The 18195-nt window shown below is 35.7% G+C and overlaps 1 protein-coding gene across 1 annotated transcript in view; it reads left to right on the top strand.

The window, feature by feature from the left end:
- Positions 1-5026: 5026 nt before the first annotated feature.
- LOC150080510 (alkylglycerol monooxygenase-like) overlaps positions 5027-18195 on the top strand; it is a 144508-nt gene continuing 131339 nt past the window's right edge. The window contains exon 1 of the mRNA XM_090380719.1: positions 5027-5358. Within this exon, the coding sequence (XP_090236845.1) occupies positions 5248-5358 (111 nt within the window). The 5' untranslated portion in view covers positions 5027-5247. The remainder of the gene's footprint in view (positions 5359-18195) is intronic.

Here is an 18195-nt window from a genome sequence, read left to right as displayed (position 1 = left end):
ATTATGGACAGTGGTGCAAGTAGTGGACTCAATGCCTCGCTGTGTGACTGCCTTTATCTAGATGAAAGGTGGACATACCCGTTACCAGGTAGGTATCCCATAATTTATGTCCACTTAGTGTATATAAACAATATACACATGTATTGTTATTGTTCGGTATTTTTTTTTTTTTTTTCCAGATCAGTATTTGTTCATTTGCTGCCCTTCCTTATCGTGTGAAAAAGACATGGGTTTGAATGCCTGACCTCCGTTGATACGGTAAGAATAGATTTTTTTTTTTTTTTTTAAACCGTGGTGACTAATCAGTTTCAGATGAGGGTTTCTGTCCACCAAAACGGAAAAATCCTGACCATAGAATAAACGTAAATCAATATTTATCTTAGACATTGTTATAGTGGACATACGTTTCAAAGACTATACATTTTGTTTCTTATGAAGGATGTCGAACATGTATTATATCTTATATTGGGCTGCTCCTAAACGTTAGTTCAAATCGGCCATTGATCTCTGTTATGATGCAAGCTCTTTTATAGATATGATACGAGCTCTTTCACACACCTCGTATCATAACAGAGATCAATGGGCGAGTTGAACTAATGCTTAAGAGCCAGAAGTAATGTAAAAGGACCAGAAGGGTATAAAGTGAAATTTATGTGTAGTCTGTGTATTGTTATTTTGAAAGTTTTGTTTCTGGTCATTTTGTTACCAGGAAGCAGCGATCACCAGATAAACTACTTCCCGGTACCCGTTTTCTAGCCACGAGTAGACTTGTCGTATTGTCTTCTTCGAAAATTTATACAAACTGCCTCATCCATAGGTTCAATGCAAAATCTATGGATGCCAGCAATCCCGTACCATCGAGACTCAACCAAAGGAACCAGCGAAAAGAGGGGAGGGAAGTAGGATACAGTAAAGGTAGAGGAAAGAAAATCCTCCGGTGAATTCGCAATTTGTTAAGGAGTTCCTGTTTCGAACTCCGTCTTAGTCCAGCTAGGATCAGTGGTCAAAAGTAGTGTTCCAATCAGGAATTCAGGTTCAGTGGTCAAAAAGAGGTCCATTCAAGAATATAAGGGTACATCAAGGATATAGAAAAAGTTCAGATTTGAACAAAAATTCTAAAAATAACACCAAAATAGTCAATAGATGTGACAAATAAAACAAGTTTTTATTAATCTTTAGTCAGGCAAGCAAGTCTACCAACAAATGGTACGAGTGTAAAAAGGTGGAAGGGAAATAGGGCGCAGTAAAGGATACTAGAGAAGAAATGATCCGGAGAATTCACAAAGTCCTAAGAAGTTCATGTGTTTAACTCTGTCTTGGTCCAGTTAAGACCAAGACAGGAAGTCAGAATCAGTGGTCCAAAGAGGCAGTCCAATCAGATGAATAAATCAAGTTGTCCAAAAACAAGTCCAATACAGGATGTAGGAAAAGTTCAAAGTTCAGTAAAAATTTCATCAAGAATTCCAACATAATTAATTAACAGATATAATAATTAAAACAAACTTTATTAACCTTACGTAAAGAGAATATTATTCAAGAACATGTAATGTTCAAAATATGGTAATTATAATATTATTATTAACTAATTATAATAGTAAATAATTGTTGATTATAAAATGCACCATCCTATTATTTGTCAGTAGTTTTATTAAATTTATTAGAAGCAGAGGATATTGTTGCCATGCTGTTTCTTGACTGAAAAGCATGTCCTCGTGGGTAGCACAGGTGGTAGGATCGCCGTTCTCCCCACACCTGGTGGAAAAGGCCATGAGTTCGAATCCCGTCGACGATGTGAGGAATTTTTATGGGCCTTTTACACAACGTGGCTGAGTTAGTCGGTCTCAAGCGATGATAGCATGATTTTTTTGAACTCGGAAACTGGGGTTTTTCATCCAGACAGAAAACAGAAATTCGACCTCAGAACACACGCAATTTACAGCCAATATACATTGGAGAAATATGGTTTAGTACATGCCGGAATTGCACAATATTCATTTAGCTAAAAACAGAGTGTGACATATATGGTCATCTGAGGATCGTGTATCTAAGATATAAAAAATATGCGGCTAGTTATGCAGCATTTTCTTATAATGTTAGGTTCATCGTCAAGTGTTAGCTAGTATTTCAGCGAATACTTGATTATTTTCTTAAAATTCGTATTTGAAATATTTCTCTGTTGATTAATGGCTTGTTTTATTCTTACATCAAACCACTGATTCCCATCCATTTCGTTATCGTATCTAGGGCTTACAATACCGGTATTTCGGTATTTTTAATTTATGAAACCGAGATACCGGTATTAATACCGGTATTCCAAAAACAAACATTTTTCTCAATAAATTTTGATGACAGTTAATAAAGTAAGGAAAAAACAAGTACTGTAGTTACTTGAATTCAAGTTTTAAATAAATATTCTGAAAAAAATCATTAAAAATACAGTTATTCTAAAAACAAAAAAAAATACATATTGTTACTGCAAAGTTTAATTATGTTTAAGCATCCACACTCACTACCTGTCCGAATAAACTGAGCTCTTAAGAAACATAAGCAATCAATAGTATGGTCGTTTAAAATGGATCTAATTTTGGTACATATTTGACTAACGGCAGAAAACGCCCTTTCGGATTCTATTCTGGTACTGTTGTATTGAGATAATCATAGACGATCTCAGTCCATATTTTCTAGGCTTGAACGTTTTTAGCAAAAATAGGTAAAAGTATTTCATTAATTTCCGACTCAAGTTCATCTTTTAAAATCTCATTGGAGACAGGCAATTTCTTATTTTGGAAAGAATTTGCGGAACACTGATGTTCTGTTCCATGTTGGTCTTCCATGGTTGAATTACGTTCATCATTTTCTGAAGAAGAAAGACGTTTTATTCAGCGAAGTATAATTTTCACTATAGTATCTTTACTGAGTCTGGGAGAGAGCAAAGAGTGGGGGATAAGGAATAAAAGAGTGCAATTAAGGAATTCTTCACACAAAGAGTGCAATTAAGGAATTCTTCACATATATAAATGCAAAGAACAAAAGGACAAATCAGATTGGACCCTTACATAATAGACGTGGGATAGTATTAGATTATATAGCTGAAGTTGCATATGAACTCGACAGTTACTTTATATAAAATGTAATTAATGATGAAAACTGCAGACCCGTAAACCTCCTCAGACAAGTGTATAAAATCTTTATGGACATCTTTCAGACCAGAATAAGAGGAATTTAAGAAGAAATTTTAGAGGCGGAACAAGCATGATTCAGGAAAAACAGCAACCATTGACCAAATATTTACTACAGATAGCAAAACTATAAAGGGGAAAAATTAAATATTTATCTGTTACTTCATTAATTTTATCGAAGCTTTTGACTCAGGAAGTTAAAAGAAAGAAAAGGAAACGGATGGAATCCTAAACCCAACGGGGATAGACGAAGAAATAAATAGTTGTAATTAGAAGGGAAAAAAAAAACACTTATAGGAAAGATGTTTTTCCGGTGTGTCACGTGACACACCGGAACCCACACTCCTTCTGTTTGTCGGGAGGCTTTTCTCTGTGACTTGTCACGTGACAGGAGGAGTAATCACGTGATTCGTTTCGACCGTTCGTTGGTCACGCCGTGGGGTACACTATTCCAAAGTTTTAGCAAAGGGGAGTATTACGTTCCAGGAAAATTGGAAAATACAGAAACATGAAAAAATTTATACCGTATTTAAATTGTACTGTAAGTATAAAAGTATAAGTATTTTCAAGTTACCAGTATCCAAAAAAAGACCAAATACAAAACTTGGCACATGGTTGGGGCAGTTTGTTCATGTAAAGAATTAGATACAATGGAGTTAGAAATCGGCAGAGTTCTTTATAAGATAAAACAGTAACATCGGATATTTCATCCCCCTCTCCACATCATACAAATCGGCCTATAAACACACACACTTGTACTGGCATAATATCCGATAAACCACTTAAACCAGCTCATTAAAAACAGAACAGTCAATAAGTTAGAAATTAACAAAACAAGACCAACCATAATAAATTTATGTCTTTTTACAATTTTTTTTTTTTTCATAAATAACATAGGATAATGAAGTTTCAAATTTGTGCTATTATATATTCAACAAATATTGCTGCTTCGGGATAAAGGACAGGGGGGAACCCGCTAGGAAAATTCTCGGTGGCCAAATCGACTTCTGTGTCTTTGTAACCATAATTAATCTTGTAGTAGTAATGGTGGAGGTATGTGATGTAAGAAAGCAAGCTTATATAACATCAGCCCAAAAAAAATCACACATCCATTCCCTCTATCAACTTCCACAAAAACAGATGAAAGTTTGTTCCAGTAATCAACTACCCGCTCGCTGGCTGAAGGCAAATTTCCGCACATCTATTCTACAACGGTCTTTCCTTAATTTGAATTATACCCCCTGAGGCCCCTAATCTGAGCAAGAGGAAGAATCCAATCAGAATTGAGCATGCTAATTTTTTTCAAGGCCTTATACACCTCAATCAGATAACCTCGCAGGTGCTTAGTCTCCAGACGCTACAATTTGCAGACTTAAGTATTTCTTGGTAAGAGGACCCCTTCGTTGTTGAACTTTTTTGTACACTTTAAAGCAAGTTCGCACTCTTCCTAAAATGAGATTTCCAAACGAAAAATTTTAAACAGTATAAAATATTTATTAACGATTCATGTGTCATCGGTTTTCAAACTCTCTTTCTCACTCACCGTTTTTAACAGAATTTTTTTTTTAATTTCTTTTTATTTTGGATAAATGTATTAACGTGCTATAATTTATCTGCTTTAAAAAATGCATGAAAAAAAAAAAAAATAGATATTTCCTATTTTGATTCGCCTGCCATTCAGATAAACTACCGGTACAGCGTTCATTTTAATCCCTAATTTCTCTTTCGCCTGTACTGCCAATAACTGTCGTTACCCGTTCATATGATGCGCAGATGGCAATAAACAGTTGTTAAGGCAATGCAAACAGGTTTTGTATTATTTTGTATGTAATGTATATGGACTACACGTTTATCAACAACTCGACTTATAAGTCGTTTCAAGGATAATCGGCCGTTAGCCGTTTAGCAATCTCTTTCATTTTGCTGTTCGTCGTCCAATTATGTTTGCCCTCAGTTCTTATCACTCTGACGCGCGGTAGTCATTCAGTCTAGATTGCTGCAGTCTGGTTGTATGACTGCGGGTAGAAGTTCCTTTGAAGGTTAATATTTTATTACACGTAAAGAGAAAATGAGCTCTTTAAATCTTTTGTTTAAACGTTTAGGATACTTATTCTATATAGTTAGTCCAAATGAAACGACCTTCGAGAAGCTAGAGGAAGTACCTCACTATCCCGACGAAGTAAGTAGCAAAAACTAGAGATTAACTACTAACGAATTCTGTACGCTATAGAAACCTCTTCTTCATTATTTTTATAAGTGGAGTTATATATTTCAGTTCAGTGTGTGTATCTGTATATACATGTGTATATATATATATATATATATTGGCCCTAATGTTAATATTATTTTATTTTAATATGTGATATATTCTCTTTAGTTGCTGTCCATTATATTTTACCATAATATAAAACTGGCATGTGGTTCATAGAAACAGATGTAGTGTTGCTAATTACTTTTACTTTTACATTAATAGAAGTTGAGTGTCTATCAATGTATACAGGCAGTAATTCGTACTTATTTATTTAGTTTTATTTCACACTTTTATTTAGTATTAGCATGGTATTTCATACACTGTGAATTAAAACCAATTCACAGCTCGTTTTTACATAGAATGGCATTAGATATTGGGCACAACATTATATAATAAAATTACAGAAAAACACAGACAGACACACAAACTCACGCGCGCGTATGCATGTGAAAAATATGTTTTTTCGTGATGAAATCTGATATCCTTTTACCACTACACATCAAAATAATCTTTTTGGTTTAGCTTATCTTCGTTGCTACATTGACATTCACAAATTGCGTAAATATATATGTGTGAATATTCTTATGTTAGTCCATGTTTCGTGGAAAGCAATTTCTCTTCCTACCGTGCTCTTAGGATAAAGTCCATTTATATATAGTCTCAACGCGTATCAGGATCCCACCTCTTTTTTCTTTCCTCTCTATCCCTCTTTTTTAGCAGTTTCCCTTCCTCGAATGTCGCCTATCGGGATCTCTATTGATATTATATTTAGTACAGTACTTCACTTATATACGAGTATTTGGGGTAACTCCTCACATATTTTAAATTGAACATTTTATAAAATTTAAGTATTTTTCCTGTCATTTGAAGGTGGGTTATACGATAATATTTTCGTAATATCGAGCTTGTTAAATATAGTTAAAACGAAGCTAATAATCATGATTTTGAAATGACTCAATATGAAGGGTAATTTTTTATTGCGTGCGAGAATTTTATTAAATAAATCCACGTACTATATATTGTAATATTTCTAAGAACACTTTGAAGATTATCTTGACGGAAAGGAATTAGGGGTCTACGGTACCGAGCACGTAGTCCTTCAACGGACCTGGCAGCAATTTTAATATTACATTTAAGTAATTAAATTCATTTTAATATAAAATTGGCAAAAAAATCTACAAACTTAAAATAATAAAAAGGTTTTTATTTTATTAATTTTTATCTTGTTGATTTATTATATGTTAAAATTGACTTTTTGCATTTTAACCTTCACATTTATGTGTGGACACACATATATACGAAGACAATGGGGGGGGGGGGCCGTTATGCAAAGTGGCATCTAAGTTTTAATGCAGAAAAATACAAGGTTTTCCCAAAACGCATTTGGAGCAGAGCAATCCCAAAACAAATTATACACTTCGTGGAGTTGAATTAAAAACAGTAGAGGAAGAAAGGGATCTGGGAGCATGGGCGTCCACAGAAAATTTTCCGGGGGGGGGGGGGGTGAGAAGCTTGGAGACAAATAATTACATGAATAAATTTTTATTTAATTTTTTAAATAATTTATATTATTTAAAACCATAGAACACGTGTTCCATCTAACAATAGATGGAACATGTGTTCTATGGTTACCCCGCCGAGGGCCGAAACCGGATCACCAGTAATAAAATTTTAAGGCAGACAGCGTCCCATGGTCGAGGGTGTAAGGTTACATATCCCAATCGCTTTTACGATTATAATTTGTGGAATTTTTTACTCAATCCCAGGGAGGGGCAAGTGCCCCGTTTGTCCCCCTCTGCGGACGCCCATGTCTGGGAGTTACGATACTGGCAGATATGAAATTTTCTGAACAGTAAACAGACAGCCAGGAAAGCCCATTGTGTCGATGATTTATCCAACGTTATCCTGTAGAGAGATAGGGAGGTCATAATCCCACTGTTTAAGGCCACGTTTGGAATACTGTGTTCAAGTATGGAGACCTCATCTGAAAAAAGACATTGAAAGGGTTGAAAGACGGGCAATTCGAATGATGAGATTGGCAAAAGGACGACCATACGAGGAAAGACAGCTATTGTGTGGGATACAGAGCTTAGCAACCAGGCAGCTCAGAGGCAACCTGATTGAGGTTTATAAAGGCACTGAGAGGGATTAGTAAATTCATTGTTATAAAAAAAATCCAGAACTAGGGGCCATAAATTCAAATTACAGGGTTTGAGGTTTAGATCAGATTGTAGGAAGTTTTTTTTTTTTCAGATAGCGAGTTGTTGATTGCTGAAATAAGTTGCCCTCGCAGGTAGTTGATGTTGACAGTTTGAATAAATTCAAAGGTCAACTGGATAGTTACCTGTATGAGGAGGGAATCATATAATTTGTATTTTCTTATTTACTTGGTGATTCCTTCTTTTTTTTTTTTTTTTTTTCTTTTTACCAGTGCAAGAAAAGCCTGTGGCTTCCTTGCACTATATGGTGAAACCTATTACCATTACGATATTCGCGTCGTTCTCAACAGAAGGAACGTATAGGTTTTTCAGTTCAAACTGATTTAGTGGGTCGCAGGCTTATGCAAACTTTCTGTTGATTTTCGCCCATATCAGTGTATTATATTATGTATTCTAAGCTGTCTTTGGGATGAAAACCTTATACCTCTGCTGAAAGCAGTTGATTCAACTACGACCAAAAAATGCTGGTAGAAATGTCTTCCATAAAGCCGGACCTCGGGGGAGGGGATTGGGATAATTATTCCCTAAGATTATTCCAAAGGCATGCTGTTGCATGTTATGTGCTCTCTGTAAACAGAAGAATTTCTTTGTGATGAGACTCGAACCCACCAGTCCTTTCCACATGAATGGTGAATGATACGAGTAGCTACTAAGGTTTAGTCATTATACTGCTACGGTATAATGGCATAGGGCCATTATCTACGGTATAATAACTACGTATCTACTGTACTGTATCTACGGTATAATGGCATAGCGTCATTATACCGTAGATACAGAGTTAAGAAAGGCAACAGGTAATTTAAATAAAATAACGTTGCCTTGCAAATCGGTTATTAGTACTTTATGATTGTCTGCGCGGCAAGCACAGTGGTATCCTCCCCACGCTGGGTGGAAAAGGCCCGGGTTCGAATCCTGTCGATGATGCGAGGAACTTTAATGGACTTTTTTTACTCCGTGGCTGAGTTAGTCGATCTCAGGCTTAGATACTTGCTCGGATTTTTCGTCCAGTAAAACAGGCAAATCGACCATAGAACACACGCAATTTACGGACATAATGCACGGCAAATGAATTTAATTATTCGGGTGGCCTAAAAATAATAGTTTTTGTTTGTTGTTTTTGTTAGTGCTTTATGATTAATGTTGGCCTCATTAAGTGAAATTAACTGTTTATCACGTGATTAAAATTCTTAAAGGCTGCCGTAGCCTAGTGGGCAGGAGCGCGGGTGCATAAGTACAGTACACGTGCCTTGAGTGATCGGGGGTTCAAGCCCGTGACTGCTGAATACGGTGTGTTTCTTGTATTCTGTCTATCTTGTGAACTCCTCTGACCGTTTGGTCGTCCCGGAGTATAAACAGAAAATTTATTTTTAAAGTTATTTTTTTTCAAGCAGAAAAATGTTCACACGGTTCATTATGATAATACAGTTGAATGAAGCATAAGTTGTCTCCAAACTGAATTTTATTTACATCATATGTTTTATTTGCACCACGTACACTCGATTAAAAATTCTTTCATTTGAAGATTATAGTGTAACTTTTGATTTTGCAAAAATAATGTAAAGGTACCGGATACAGCGGCTGCCAGTGACATATGTATAGCTCAGCGGGACCAGGTGTGCAGTTGTACTTCTGTGTGTGGATTATACGTTCTCAGTGATAGCAATATTTGACTATCAGGTGGCAGGTTAAGTTACTTTAGCTGACTAGGCGTCTAGGGCATTACTATACACTGGGTGGTCACTTTATTAGGCACACTCAAACCTTTCATTAAATGAAAACTCTATTAGTAACAGCATCATGTGTTCGTACTATGCCTTATAAAGCTAGTTTTCACTTACGACTGGCTCAGGTGCATCGAGATTGGTCCAGTAACCAAATAACATCCCACTAGCGATGATCCTGTAATCGGAAATAGCTCGTTGATGCGAGAAGACAGTGGAGACTGACATGACTTCTGCAGGGTAACAGAAAGGTTACAGTCAGTCAAATTATAACCAGTTCAACAGCGGTAACCAAAGAAGCATATCAGAACGAACGTAGAGACCCATGACACGGGACAATGAATTGTACTTTTCCATGGATATGGTATTGCAGCTAATGGTGGTGCCGAGTTCCACTCCTCTCAGCAAAAAAAAAAAAAAAGGGGGGGGGAGTGAAATACAGTTACATATAGCCGGAACTGGACAGTGCAGATTGGTAAAATGTTGCGTTATTCGACGAATCCACGTTCCTGCCGTTTCACGCTGATGGGAAGACCAGAATGTGGCGAAAGCAGCATATCTATGGACCAATTCTGCCAGATATCAACAATGCATGTCCCCTTGATACCAGTGGAACATTTGTATGCAACAGGTTATCTGAAAATTGTTTCTGACGATGTAGGGCTACAGTGGATTTGTGAATGGTTCTTCTAGCAGGATAATGTGCCATGTCACAAGGCCAGAATTGTATAGAACTGGTTCTAGGAACATCAGAGTTAATTCAGTTTACTCGGACTAACAGAAACTGGATTGACCTTCCAGATCGATCTTAACAGACACTGGATTAGCCTTCCCAGCCACCAGATTTCAATCCATTTGAGCACCTATGGAATCAAGTAGAATGAGCTCTTTGGAGCAGAGAGCCGCAACCATCCACTTTGCAACAGCTGCATGAAGAAATTGAGTCAACGTGGGCTGGCATCCCTGTGGAACCTTGTCGACACTGCTGAGTCCAAGCTACTTCAAATTCAGGGTGTTCTGAGGGTTAAAGAGCACCTACTCGCCATTAGGTAGGCGTATCTAACAAACCGTATATTTCTGGGAAGTGCAATCAGTGTATATATCATTTGGTTATTTAACTGATTATTAAATTCTTTTAATCGTTATGTTTTATTTATTAAAAAATGTTACTTTATGTTTTTATAAGAAGTGTTATTTTAAGTTTAGAAGTTAGCGAAAAAAAAAAAGCAACCCTAGGTAAACTTTTAAAAATTCCATAATAAAAATACGTAATCAACACAAACAGATTTTTTATTCGTAGATAACTGATTGCAAACGATAGGAGATAACTGACTACAAATGTCAGATAGAAAACGAGCTATCTGACATAAAATTTATAACGTTTCGTTTAGTGATTCCCTAGTACGCTATCAGTTTGTAATGACGCATGGCAAAACATTCGCACAGACATTGGCCCCAGATAAATTATTCACCACTCGCACGACGCTTAGATGCCTTGAGCTATGAAGAAAGGAATCCAAACGCACTCGAATGTTTCTACACAAGTAATTGTGTGCCAATTGACCTTTTTATTATTATTTTATTATTTATTATTTTTTTTTTTTCATACGCAACCACTCAGTAAAGTTCGAATTTACGGAGTGCCCACTTGACGGAGCTTCTTCATACTGATCTTAAGAATTTTAAGATCAGTAGAGAGGGTTCCGTGACATTATCACCGCTTCCTCGTCACTACTTATCACTTATTTGGTGAGGTCTGGGGTCCAGTCCTGTCGACGAGTGTTGGAGGAATTTTTAAAGTTCTCTTCAGTCGAGGCTGTTAGTAGCCAATCTCAGACAAAGGGAGTAGAGGTTTTTCCCCTGTGAGTTATTCTGGGTTTTTCAGAATAACATGTAAATCTGCCCGTGAACTCACACGCACGCACACACACATAATACACAATGACGCAATATGATCTGAGTCGCCGATGCGCCTAAAATCTTACACAACCAACCAAGGGTTTAACAAAAAAGTCGTGGAACAAATTTTGGGGTATGCTTCTCATTTGGTCACCTAGCGCCATAGGATTAATTAAAAAGAGGTATTTAATAATCGAATTTTGCATTGAAAGAATGCAAACTTCGTTTATTAAATACCTCTGCTTTAGAAAATATCTTAAGCACCATGGTAACTCTTACAAGAAATGTTGTGTGTATGTTTTCTTCAAAATTTTATCGTTACAGGATCCTAGAATACTCTTAGATTTTAACTTTTTAAATAAACTAAAAAATGGCATGATCTAAGTTAGCAACCTACAGGTTGATATATATTTTATTGTTCAGTTTTGACATGCTAGCAAGAGTTATTTTTTAACCAATTTAAGCACGCACAAAATGGGCCCCCTAAGTACCACAGTGGTTACAATCACGGGCCTCCCAATCACTGTGTGGGATATGTGGTTCGAATCCCGTCAGTAACGCGCTGAACTTTTATGAAGTTGGGTTTTTTTTTTTTTTTTTTTTTTTCCTCCATGGCTGAGTTAGTTGGTCTAGCGGCGAGGACATCAATGTTTTTCTCCCGGAAACTTGGGTGTTTTTCATACAGCAAAAGAGACAAACCGACCAGAGGATACATGCAGTTTATGAGCACAATACGCAAGGATGGATTGTTCATGGGTACCCTTAATATGACAATTTTTACGCACGCACTTATACTGCCAATATTTTAATAAAATTATGAGAGCAATCAACTGAACTAATTTTAACCTTTCCTAAAGATGTCTTTACTAAAAAAGTTAAATTTAGTTATACAGTATTAAATTATATTATTATATTAGTTATTTAGTTATATTAAGTTATATTTAGTCAATAACATTTCAAACGATGATTAGAATAGGAATGAATGACTTGGTATACAGAATTTTTTTCCAAAAAATATAATTAATATATAAAGTGTTTTATATTTGTATTTTATTAGTACTATTTAAGGGTACATTTGTGAAAAAATCTTATTTTAAATAATTTTGATGTCCATTTATATTTATATTTTTTACTACATACTTTATTACTGCATAATTACAGCAGATTAGTTGTGACTAACCATCGGATAAAATATAATATATGCGAAAATATGCACAAAACGCTATTATATGCAATAACACTTTTTTTTTACATTTGCATTCCAGCATTTACAAGTAACAAAATCGTTTAATGGAAATTTTAGATGATCAGTTTACAACTTTATATTTTTCATAAACAACGATATATTTTTCAGTGTCATCCATTTTAATTCTGTAGTGTTTATCATCAAAATCATTTAACCGAACAAAATGGGTCTCGTTGAACAGCAAATGTTTTATAACTAAAGAATTGGTTTTGGTTTGGTTTGCTTTGCTTTGGGTTTTATTGGCACATTAGCAACTGAGGCTATAATACGCCAAAACCAGGTTAAAGTACACAATTAATTAAAGAATCGGAATGAATTGCCTTAGCAGTGCCAATAGCTGCAGCCTCCACAACGCCCAAAGCAAATCAGAATCAAAATTTTTAGTATAAAACAATACTGCACATAATAACCACATTCCCATTCCCCACCTTATCAGAATAGGCCATGTTGCATATCTGTCTAAATCGCTAATTCATGTAAGAGATTTTGCGAAGATCGTTTTTGTACAAGAAATAACTTATTAACAAAGCCAAAATTTTCCCAAATTGTTTTTGCAAGCCATATAAGCCATGGGCTTATATGGCTTGCAAAAATGCATTTAATCCGCATTACTTTGCATTACTTGCAAAGTAATGCGGATTAGGTTCTAATCCGCATGAAAATCTATAATGCATAAGTTGCTTTTATCATATAACGTAGGAGCATCATTAACAAAAATGCAGACTTTTTCACTGTGGATCGATTCTCGGTCTGTTCATGCAAAGAATCATTCACAAACCTTGTAATTGTGGAGCGATTGGCGTTTTCGAGAGCTTTGAAAGCAAGAGAATGAGGACGAGAAGGTTCTCTTAATCCACAAATAATCCACAAACTAAATGAGCAGTATAGCGGCTACAAGTATTTGCCGTTTCACAAGCGGATATGCAGATGCACTTTTCTCCAATATCTTGATTTTTTCGAATGTCATCATAAATAGAATTAACATAATTCTATTCTTCCTTAAGGGGTAGATTGGTGTAGTATGTTTTGATTTATAGAATATTTTTATCGTAAATCATTTGAAAATTGGATTATTTAACATACTGAAAAGTATATATGAATCTAGCTGCTATATAGATCTTTTGAAAAGTTTTTTGATTTTCGTCATTGATAGCGCGAAAATTAAAGTGAAACGCTGCTGACATGTTTTCCTATTAATGTATTCTAATAACATGCTATTTACTAATAATAATTTAGGGCGGAAACCTCAGCCTATGTGAAATTCAAACTATGAAATTAGTCAGAGTGTATTTGCATCATTACTACCATGGTTGAATTTTTTAGATAGACAAAGCAAAGTTTGTACATTGGAATCATTATTGTAACATCTCATATTGTGAATTCCTTCACGAGTTGCCCTCTTATACTTCAAATAAGTAATGATTCTCCATTAGAGAAGACCACTGTTACTTATTTTCAGGGGACTAATAATATTTTAGGGCTTTCCGCCCCAAAATAATATTAGTAGGGCCAAAATTTAGGGCTTTCCCCCCAAACTATTATTAGTCTAAGAAGCACACTTTTTGGCGTTTTTCATATTGTGTAAATTACAACCGTGTTGTCACCTCTTAATACCTGCCTGCTCACTTATGAGAAGCCAAATAGCTTCGAAACAGTTCTGTTTGTGTGGTGGTACTCAACTGAAAATAAGTAACAGCAGTCTTCTCTAATGGAGCAGCGTTACTTATTTTTTTTTTTTTTTTTGAAGTACTGTATAAGGAGGGCAACTCGTTGTGAAGGATTTCACATGAGATGTTACAATAAAATGATGCTAGTGTAAACTTCAGTTTGTCTATCTAAAAAATCCAATTATGTAGTAATTATGCAAATGCAATAACTAATGTCATAACGTGCTGTTTTTAGTGACTGAAGTCAACGTTTCGAGTATAATGTCTTTAAAAAACTGATTGAATTAACGAAATATGCAGTGTTGTCAGATATTCCTGTTATATGCACCAATAATTAAAACGTTCAAAATTATACGTCCATCCATTCATTCTATTATAAACAGAATGAATGGATGGACATTATATGTCCTTGCTATTGAGGAAACATAGTAAACATATGTTTCCTCAATATCGACACCTTTCGGGAAAACATTTCCTTAACAATTGTTACATCTGCAGTGAGATAATAGTGTTACCAGTGTTTTGCCACATGCGACAGGGTTTCGAAATTCTCATCAAATGTTGAGATTAATGTTTATATTTTCATGGCGATTATCTTGAGCAATAGACTACTTGTCTCTTCGTAACTGCACATAATTTCCTTTCTCTAACTTTTGAAAATTAAATACTGGAGACTACCTTCTTTCTATTTCCCATCATCTTATACTGCATTAATTGACGGATTATTATTCCGTGTTATTATTATTCTGATATCCCCGCAGTGTTGCCAACTCTTAATAATACTTCCTGCTAGCCGCATGCTCAAAATCCGCTATTTTTAAAACTTATCCCGCCAACTTTTTAAATTTTCATTTGGCTTAAATCCTATTAATGGGTGCCATAAAAATTTTTAAGACCCCTACATTATGTTCATACAAAAACTTCCAAATTGCATATCAAATGCAGTTTATTCTGAGGAAGAAGTCAAAAATAACAACTATCGTTTAACGGAATTGATGAATTTATAGTGTCATTATTGATCACTTGATTTCAAGGTTGGCGAAAAATCACATTTTGCAAAATACAGCTTTTTGTGAAGTTTGCAATCTTGAAATGCGGCTTACAAAAAGTTAATGTAAAACTGATATGTTTAGCATTAGCATTAGTAGAGGCATATGATGCAAGAAAGCAAGCTGATATGTTTATCTGTTTAGCATTAGCATTAGTAGAGGCATATGATGCAAGAAAGCAAGCTTATGCAGCATCAGCCAAAAAAAAAAAAAAAAACACTTCCATTTCACCTCTCCGTTCATTCGATATACCTGTCCAGCTGAGCTTTAAATTTATTTAGGCTATCATCTTCCACAACAGGGGATGGAAGTCTGTTCCACCAACCAACTACCCGCTGGCTAAAGGCAAATTTCCGCACATCTATCGTACGTCTGTCTTTCCTCAATTTGAATTTATGCCCTCTCAGGTGATTATTCTGAGCAAGCGGCAGGTTCCCATCAGCATTGAGCATGCTCAAACCATTCAATGTCACCTCCTTGGTGCCTAGTCTCCAGACACTGCAATTTGCAAAACCTAAACCTTTCTTCGTAAGAGCAACCCTTTGTTCCATTCATTAATCTTCTTGCCCTTCTCTGTACTCGTTCCAGCAGCTCTACATCCTTCTTGAAATGAGGCCTCCAGACCTGTATACAGTACTCAAGGTGTGGCCTGACCATTTCCTTATATAAGGGGATAATCACCTTATCCCTGCTAGAAAAATTCCTGTATATCATTGACAAGACAATGAGCTACGCTTGCAGACCATCTGCACTGCTCAGAAAACTTCATATCTGCCTGTACAATTACCCCCAGGTCCTTTTCATTTTCTACCACTGTCAGTGTAGTACCGCAGAGTTGATACGTTGCTCTGGGGTTACTGTTTCTCATATGTAGTACTTTACATTTGTCAATGTTAAACTTCATTTGCCACCTCTCAGCCCATCTGCTCAACCTTTCCTGATCCTCTTGCAGCAGCATAGCGTCAGTAGTGTCCTTAACAACCCTGCCCAACCTTTGTATCGTCTGCAAACTTGGACATTAAGCTTGATATACCATCATCAATATCATTTATAAATACAGAAAACAATAATGTACCCAACATTGAACTCTGAGCAGGAGCGGATTAAGATCGGTTGAGGCCCCGGGCGCAGAAGAAAATATTGGGCCTCTTAAAAAAAAGAGAAAGACAGGGAAAATAAAAATACATGTTTACCAATTTTTTAAACTAGATCGTATGTATAGCTTAGCTTAATTTTCAGTTAGTTATTACATTACAGCACGTAAGGATTCCTTAAAAAATCAAGAGCCAATTTTTTAAATAAATAAAAAATATTATTTACTTTTAATGTTTTATTTCCAATAAAATTTGAATATAATATATGTATAATATAATTAATAATAGCATAATAATAATCACAAAGTTTTGAACTAATATGTTCAACTAATTTGTTGGGGTTTTGCGTGGGCCCTTCAGAAGTCGGGGCCCAGGGCGCGCGCCTGGTGCGCCCACCGTTAAATCTGCCTCTGACCCTGAGGGACTCCACTAATAACATTAGTCCACGATGAGCAGTGTCCATTGATTACCACTCTCTGTCTTCTCTCCTTCAACCATCCCTTTATCCATAGCAGCAATTTGCCTCCAATGCCACACTGCTCCGATTTGTGCAGCAGTCTTCCATGTGCAACAGTATCAAAAGCCTTTCTAAGATCCAAATATAGATGGAGTTGTAAGAAACCTTGCCGTAAAACAAAGAGTATTAGACATAAATCATTTTTTTGATCATAGTAGATTATTGTTATCTAAAAATTTATTATTTCTATCTTCTGGGCTCAAGATCGCATTGCTCTTGATTTAAATATCATTAAAAACACTATTATTGAAAAAGGCAAAGATCTGAGGGAGATCTACATGATATCAATAATTGATTCAGATTGTTAACTATGGGGGGGGTGGGGATTTCAGAAAATGGAATACCTATCGAAGTTTAAATTTATGAACCAGCATTTTTCAAAATAAAATATAATAGAGGACGACTAATATGAGTACAAATTCGATTTGATTCAACAATTTAAAACTATGACCTAACGGTCATGTCGTTTGACCGCGAGTGTAACTCCATACTGAAATTGTTGGGGTTCCCCTCAGGGCAATCCCTGAATGATATAAACCGACTCTTCGCTTTATAAAAAAAAAAAAAAACCCATGAAATAAGATATCCCTACTATGTTACGATGTATATCAATGAAACATTTCAATTAGGAAATATTTATATTGTTAAATAAATACTGTTTTTCTTCATTTAAATGTTACATTGTCAAAATATATAAAATGCTTAACATATTTTATATTTTTGCATTTATACTCTTTCCGCTAAAAAATCCGCTATCCTCTATTACATATTTTAATCCGCCAAACCTGAAGCAATTCCGCTAAAACGAGCGGAAAAACCCCCTTAAATTGGCAACACTGGATATCCGTAAGCAAACATCCACGTACCATAGCTTCAGTGCGAAAGCAAGGGGGAAACACAGGCGCCTTGAGGTCACTCACTTGGCTTCACGTTTTGTACTAACGCTATGGTAGAAAAGGTCGTGAGTAAGTGACCTTGAGGTGCTTGTGTTTTTCTCACCTTGTATTTTTTTATTTTTTTCCCGTTAGATGGTAGGGTTCAGAAGGAGCGTGTGTTAAGCGCCAAAGCAACTAAGGTTATGAGGCGTTAGTATTGTGTCTATAATTGTATTCTTCGGTCGATTTATTGTTTTTCTGGACGGAAAACGCGAGTTCTCGGAACAAAAATTATGCAACCTTCATTTGAGATCCACTAACTCAGCCACATTGTGAAAAATGCCCATAAAAATTCTTGACGTTATTTATCGGATTCAAACTCAGGCCTTTTTCACCCAGTGTTGAAGGACGATGATTATAACCTGCGAGAGCATCAACAGAAAAGTACTCTTATTTCTAGACATATAGTGCGTGGAAA

Source organism: Mastigoproctus giganteus, chromosome 9, assembly GCF_048544385.1.
Source record: "Mastigoproctus giganteus isolate SK-2022 chromosome 9, ASM4854438v1, whole genome shotgun sequence".
NCBI lineage: Eukaryota > Metazoa > Arthropoda > Arachnida > Uropygi > Thelyphonidae > Mastigoproctus > Mastigoproctus giganteus.
Note: the sequence above shows the minus strand (reverse complement) of the source record. Positions and strands in the feature narration are given on the sequence as shown.